Source organism: Macrobrachium rosenbergii, chromosome 6 (genome assembly GCF_040412425.1).
Source record: "Macrobrachium rosenbergii isolate ZJJX-2024 chromosome 6, ASM4041242v1, whole genome shotgun sequence".
In the NCBI taxonomy this organism is placed as follows: Eukaryota; Metazoa; Arthropoda; class Malacostraca; order Decapoda; family Palaemonidae; genus Macrobrachium; species Macrobrachium rosenbergii.
In genome coordinates this window covers 20,165,421-20,172,760 of record NC_089746.1, presented here as the reverse complement: position 1 = coordinate 20,172,760, position 7,340 = coordinate 20,165,421, and the positions used below count along the sequence as shown (strand labels likewise).

The 7,340-nt window shown below is 45.3% G+C and overlaps 1 protein-coding gene across 1 annotated transcript in view; it reads right to left on the bottom strand.

Moving 5' to 3' along the window:
• LOC136839283 (chondroitin sulfate N-acetylgalactosaminyltransferase 2-like) overlaps nt 1–7,340 on the bottom strand; it is a 35,043-nt gene that overhangs the window by 6,372 nt on the left and 21,331 nt on the right. Inside the window, exon 5 of the mRNA XM_067105095.1 lies at nt 1–29. This exon is cut by the window's left edge and continues 110 nt beyond it. Within this exon, the coding sequence (XP_066961196.1) occupies nt 1–29 (29 nt within the window). The remainder of the gene's footprint in view (nt 30–7,340) is intronic.

Sequence of the window (7,340 nt, the reverse complement as noted above, 5' to 3'; positions counted from 1 at the left end):
ACTCGACTCCGTCGGATACCCACCTGTATCTGCAACACGATTATTGTTATTATTAACTTTATATAAAGGAACATGAAAATACATGAAAGCCTACTCTTGAGAGTTTTAATAGAAAATTCAAAAATAAATAAGTAGATATTGTTAGGAAGAATTAAACGTTCAATGAAACTATCAATACAGTTATCCTAATTTAATGAAAACTGCTGATAAAAATTTTAACTCATTACCAGCTTGTGATATGTAATGTATTTATGAGAGAATTAATTTTTCACAGACGTGGCCACACGCTGACAGAAATTAAAAAAATGTCAATTATAAAATTATTGTCAAAGTATGTATATACGGTATATGTGTGTATGTATATATATATATATATATATATATATATATATATATATATATATATATATATATATATATATATATATATATATATAATTAATATATACACATACATATATATGAAATTATATATATATATATATATATATATATATATATATATATATATATATATATATATATATATGTATGACTGAATCACGAAAATATGGAACGTGATGAGTATATAAATAAAGGCCAAGTAAAGACAGTGAGTCGAAAGGCTTAGCACCACTCCGTGTTTCTCTTTCCTTCGTGGCATTGCCTTTACATATATGTGTGTGTGTATATATATATATATATATATATATATATATATATATATATATATATATATATATATATATATATATATATATATATATATATATATATATATATATATATATATCTATATTTTTACGTTTTTCCGTGGTTTTAGTTTGAAATATGCTCTGTGAGACAGGTAGCAACAATTTAAGGTGATTTTGCCTTGTGATTCTGACTTCGTGGGTACGGGAAAACGTAAAAAAGAGGAAAACAAAGGAGAATTTCATATGAGCATAGGGCTCTGGTTACTGAGGGAAATATTACGTAAAACACGTGGGCACATTTAAAGTAGTGTATTTACATAAATGACCTTAGTAATGCGGGAAAGAGGAACTCAAGTAGATTGAATGAAACTGGGGAATTCCAGACACAGTCCGAGAAGCTTCCACGATGGGATCCTCTGAAATGAGAGATATGCACATTATACGCCAGTAATGAAAATAGACAAAAGAATAATGAATTCGAAGCTGCACTGAGGGTGCCAAAGGAGTAATAAAGAATTAATACTGCCGATGCAAGAGGCGCACGGACATTAGACAAGGGAGATTTCTGGCTTTCTCTTTAAGAAAATATTACGAGACAAAAGCGTGACTGAAATGGGGCTCTTCCAGGGCACTTTACCTTAGCAGATTTTCCGAGGGCGCGTAGAAGGCGGTCTGTGGATGACTTGCGATTTCCGAGGACGAGTTTCTTCCACGTGGTGAGATGCAAGGGCTTCCGTAAAGGGGCAAGCGATGGGGACTCCTCGAAACTCAAGCAATGGCGTGTGGGCTCGAGGAATATGGTCGAAGGGCACGAGGAAAAGTATACTTTTGAAAGGGCCACGTGGTTAGGATGCAAGGGCATCGGTGGGGCCAGGTGTTGAGGACGTCTTCACAAGTTCACTCCATATCTTCCAGCCCGCGTGTGTGTCGAGACCTCGTGGGTTTTTTGCTTTATCCTCCTTTGGGGCAGGGGGTGCGCCCAACACAGATGCTTTGACTCATTGCACCTGCTGCCCGCAGGGGAGGTTTTGGCCTGTAGGAGAAACGCCCAAGCCAGATTACTTTTGCCTCGAAGGAAAGATCTTTATCAAAAATGGGAGCGCCTTTTAATCTTTTAAACCCCTGTTTTTAAGTCGATAGACAGATGGTCTATCGATCGGCCGGCTGGCAGTAAATGAAACACGACAGAACAACCAACAACAACAAAGGAGGGGGAGGCAATTTGCTAGCGAATTCTTGCTAATCATAATACCTCCCCATACAAGATGATGTACATACCTCCTTCGGGTGTGTACATCGATATTCAAGAATGAGCGGCAAATGCTTTACGTTACTCTACATTCTGCCTTGCAATGAACTTTACTCTAAGGGTTTTATGAAGCTGTGGTTACTTTTAATAACACATTGGGACAATTTTCGTTAACAGAACGCAAAGTGATTTAACACTTGCAAAAGAATAATTACTTTAGATTTGGTTACCCACTGGTAACTTTATAATGTGACTCGAACAATTGTGAATTAATTAAGATTATAGGACCACTTATATGAGGCTATGGCCAACAAATGAAAAGAAAGGTTATTGTTCAAGAATTAAAATACACGGTTACTTAATTTTAGATAAAATGCATGCGGTTAGTACGATCTGCCTTGAAGAGGCTGTGTAAATGAAAAACAGCGTTTATTTTTGTAAATGACATCCCCTTTACGCGATACTGTAATGGCTATACATATTCGCATTGATAATATATCTTCGTTTTAACGTACTTTGCTTTTAGCCGTTCACACGGATTTTTGACAGCCGTATGCGGGGAGAGTATTCATGAGGTTTTAATTCGCTAACCTTAAACTACGCTAATTTTATGCGTCCACTGCCTACTCAATGTTATGACGGGGCGAGCAGACAAAAGATGTGGGGTAGGACAAACAGAGATCTTGGAAGGAATGGAAGGGGGAAAAGGGATAATAATAACAAAAGGATAATTACCAAGACGTTACGAATGAAAACTTGACCGCATATGAAAGGCGGGACACGTCCTCAGCGCTTACAAAGGGGCATTTAAATCACAAGGGCAAGAGTTTATGACTCGCGATTCATTAAAATAAAGATAACTAAATGACTAAAAGAAGGTAAATGATATTGGCAGAGGAGCTAAGGGAAAAAGAGTGAGGGTTTTATTGTGTTAGGCGGGAATTTATCGTCCTTTGCCTATAAATTACGGCCCGGACTATCACTTCAGTCCCAGGGCGAGGAAAGTGCACCGAAGGGCGCGACTCCTTCAGGGAGGGGCTGACACGCACGCCCGGTGCCAAGGTATGGGCGCAAGGGCGTGCCACTTCTCACTCTGTTATTCTCAATGATTTATACATTGTGTGGGGAATGGTATCCCGTATTTAATTTCCTCTTGTGGTGATAATTTAAGGGAAGATTAATAGAAGGTGATAAGAGATAGAAGTTCCTGAGGAACGGAGGAAGATAGAGGAGGGTCTGACGTCCCCTTCTGGATTAGGGGTGCCAAGACCTTCGAAAAATGAAATGGCGGCACAGGTGCCATGGGAGCTCTAGAGCTCTTTGTAAATTACCTGGAATGTCCCACGCCCGTGGTAATTTCGCCTCGAGTCTTTCTTAATGGGACAGTCGTCCTCGGCGGGGAAGCGGAGGGCCCGCGACCGGAGGGCGGCACGGAGTACCACCTGGGCCTGCTGATGCGACAGCTGGCGCAGGAGTGTTCCGTGCGGGTTCTACCATGATCCGTCGCGGCTCTTGTAGTTCATCGGCCAAGCGAGATATGGCAGAATCCTGACTTGCAATTGCGTCGGCGACGGGCTGAGGCAGAGAGGAGGCGGTCGGGGTGGCGTGAGCGGCTCGCAGGTAACGTTGACCAGCTCAGGCACGGGTTGCGAGGCCGCACCTGCAGGTGAGCTTCGCGGTGGTCGGGAGGAACCGTCTCTCTGACCGACGCTGGTAGCGGTGCCAGGCGGGGAAGAGAGGGGTCCTGAGTTGGATCCCGTGAATGGAGATCGGCGTAGCGCTCTGGCGTTGGCACTAGGGGCAGAGTCAGGCGCTATCAGAGGTTTCTTGGGCTCGTCGGTCAGGACGGACGAAGCTTGGCCCTGCTCGGGGCATGCAAGTGGCACCGGCAGGAATTTGGCATCTCCTGAGGGGAGATTTGATTGGGGCCCTGGCACTGGCACTGAGGCAGGGCCGGGCACTGGGATGGATCGGGAACCGATCGAGGGGGCCACTGTACATTGTACTCAGGTGGCACTGGTGGGGACTGCACGTCCTTCTGGTACCCAGGGGCGCCAGTCTTGGCTGAGGGAGAAGCGGGGAGGATTACTCGCGCCCGCGGAATGATTCGGGAATGGGGACCCCTAGATTGTCGTGATTTCGGTGGGGACTGAAAGTCCTGTCCCAGGATGACGTCATAGCCTCCGGGAGATGGCTTGCTACTGCAAGATTGCAAATTTTGGATTGGTGAGGTCTTGTGACTCTCAATTGGACCGTAGGGGAGTATCATTTTAAATTGATTTATTCCTCGATCGTGACGAGTTTTCGTCTATTGACGATAGCTCCGTAGGGAACTCTGTCCCTCCGGATGAGGGAGATTTGTGCGCCCGAGTCCTCGAAAGCAGTGACTCGGCGCGCGGGCTCGCTACCTCGTGGAGGGGCCACGTATACAGGCCCTTCGGCGGGGAGGGCCTAATGACTGGGGATCTGTGACGGCCAAGGCGACGGTGGGAGTAGTTGATTTGTTATTGCGTGGGCATTTTGCCCATGCGGAGAATGGCCATAAACCTTGCACGCCGTGCAAAAGGTCTGGCTAAAGTCTTTCGCGCTGCCCCTGTGGAGGGCGCAGGCGAGTTATTTGTCGGTTATCCGGGAGAGAGAGGAGCCGGTTTCTTGTTCCGGCACTGTTCGGAGGAATGCCCCGTTTTCTTGCAATAATGGCAAGTTAGGGGCTTGCCCGAGTTCCCATTTTTGTGGGAATTTGAACCTCCGAGGAGGGACGGGGATTTATCTTCCGCCCCATGGATCCTTCTTGAGGGTGGTGAGTTTCCACATGTCTGCTATTCGGCAACACTCGGTGAGTGTTGCTGGGGCTTTTTCCACTATATGAGTGGCGAGGGCAGGAGGGCGAGCGCAGGAAATGCTCAATTTAAACCGCTCGAGTACCTCGGCGGTGTTAGTGGCTCCTTCGGAATCGAGCCATTTTGTCAACGCCCGCTCGAATGGTACGCCCAATCGGACCAAGTCTGGCCTGCTTCTCTGGGCTGCTCTCTCCAACGTCTCCTCCACGCTCGGGGGTAATCTCGTCGCGCCTTCGTAACTGCTTGGCGTCACGGCTTCCCAGTTTCCCGATCGTCTGCGGGAAGGGCGTGGTAGGCAACGAGGGCCTTTCCGCCCAGGAATTTAGTGAGAACAAGGGAGAGTTCCGCGGGGAGAGATCGCAGCACTCCAGGACTCGTTCGGCCCTTTCAAGCCATACTTCAGGCTCGGACTCCGTCCATTTTGGCATGAACGAGTGAGCTTGGCTGAGGGCACTCATCCCCGCGGCAGGGGCGGGGGTGGCGGGCTGTCGTTCTAGCATCTGGAGCTCGTGGGGCGCTGTCGCTCTCGATCTTCCCATTCTCGTTCCTCCCTTTTCTCTTGGGCGATTCTGTCTCTCTCTCTCTCCTCACGTTCTTTATCCTTCTCCTGCTCTTGGGCAATTCTTGCCCTTTCTCTCTCCTCACGTTCTCTCTCCCTCTCTGCACGTTCTTTTGCTCTCTCAGCCTTGGCATCGTCCACTCGCTCTTGAACCCATGCTCTCAGATCTTGCCCGATAGTCCCATGTCCTTCCCAGCGGACATGTAGAATTTGAAATCCTCGTTTTGTTGGGCTCTGGTATTAGCCATCTTGGAATAATGGGTATAGGATATGTCTGAAAAGACTCTTTGTTAAAATTGGATGTGTCCTGGAAAAGACGTGGTTGTTCTTGGCGAACGAAGTCTAATATGCGTCTCGGAAGACGTAGTTGGATTTTGTCTGCTCGGACTTGTTAAAATTTGGCTGTAGCGTGAAGTTAAGGGAGTTGTTCTAACGAACTAGAATGATCAGTCCCGTAAAGGGCTTAGATGTGTGTGAACTACACTATATAATGTCTCAAAAGGACTTGATTTTGGGTTCCCGCAGGGGAATGAGAAATTCTCGCCACGTGCGATTTAGAATTTTTAGAAATTTTGTATGAGTCTCTGAGGACTGGAATTTGGAGAAATTCTCGCCACGTGCGACGTAGAATTTTAGGAGTCTCTGAGGACTGGAGTTTGGAGGAATTCTCGCCACGTGCGACGTAGAATTTTAGGAGTCTCTGAGGACTGGAGTTTGGAGAAATTCTCGCCACGTGCGACGTAGAATTTTAGGAGTCTCTGAGGACTGGAATTTGGAGAAATTCTCGCCACGTGCTGACGTAGCGAGTCTCTGAGGACTGGAATTTGGAGAAAGTCACGTAGAATTTTAGGAGTCTGAGGACTTGGAATTTGTGGAATTTGGAGGAATTCTCGCCACGTCTGACGTAGAATTTTAGGAGTCACTTAGGACTTAGAAATTATTCGTCTAACTTAGAAATTACTAACGGGAAAAAAATGTATGCTGGGAAATGAATGGAAAAAAAAAAAAAATGCTACACACGCGGGCATGGGCGGGGTGGGGGTGCAGGTCGTTTGGCCAACACCGGAGGTATTTTTAGATTCTGGGTGAATGAACCCGTATATTTATATACCGTCTGGGATTCCGGGAATTTCCCAGTCGTCTGAGAGGATAACAGTACAACGGCCTAGTAATTTTCCCTATAAGCGGAGTTTAAATTTCGCTTTCCTAACACCTAACTCGAATTCTAACTACACTGAGAGAGAATTTTCAGCAATGCAAGCTGACTTCGTCGTGTCCCACGTGGGAATTTTATTCGCGCCTAAATAACAGTTCGCTAATTCGAAATGCGAAGTAAAAGTTATCACAGAGGAATTTTCGCACTATTCCTCGAAGCAAGAATATGGCAAGGATTTTAACACAGGAATTTTCGCACAAGCAAAAGATATGGCAAAGATTTTAACACAGAGGAATTTCGCACTATTCCTCGAAGCAAAGGATGGTTAAAACTGGTTATTTCCTAACTACCTATCCTGAAAGGCATGCATTAACGAATCTAATACGGCGGTTCTTTTCTCTCAGTGATTACATGCGTCCCTATTTCTAATTCCTAGGAACAGTCACGATTGTAAAAGGTTTTGCTAAGATTAACACATTACTTACGTGGAATTTTCTGGATCTGTGTGCTGGTTTTACACAAAAGGTTCGTAATTGTCTCGTACCCAGCTTAGCTTTGCTAATAGCTGATCTGGCAAGTTGCAAATGCAATAAAGCAACACTAGGGGAACTGCAACTGCAAAACGAGATCTATGGCCAGGTCGCCATTTTTACGTTTTTCCGTGGTTTTAGTTTGAAATATGCTCTGTGAGACAGGTAGCAACAATTTAAGGTGATTTTGCCTTGTGATTCTGACTTCGTGGTACGGGAAAACGTAAAAAGAGGAAAACAAAGGAGAATTTCATATGAGCATAGGGCTCTGGTTACTGAGGGAAATATTACGTAAAACACGTGGGCACATTTAAAGTAGTGTATTTACATAA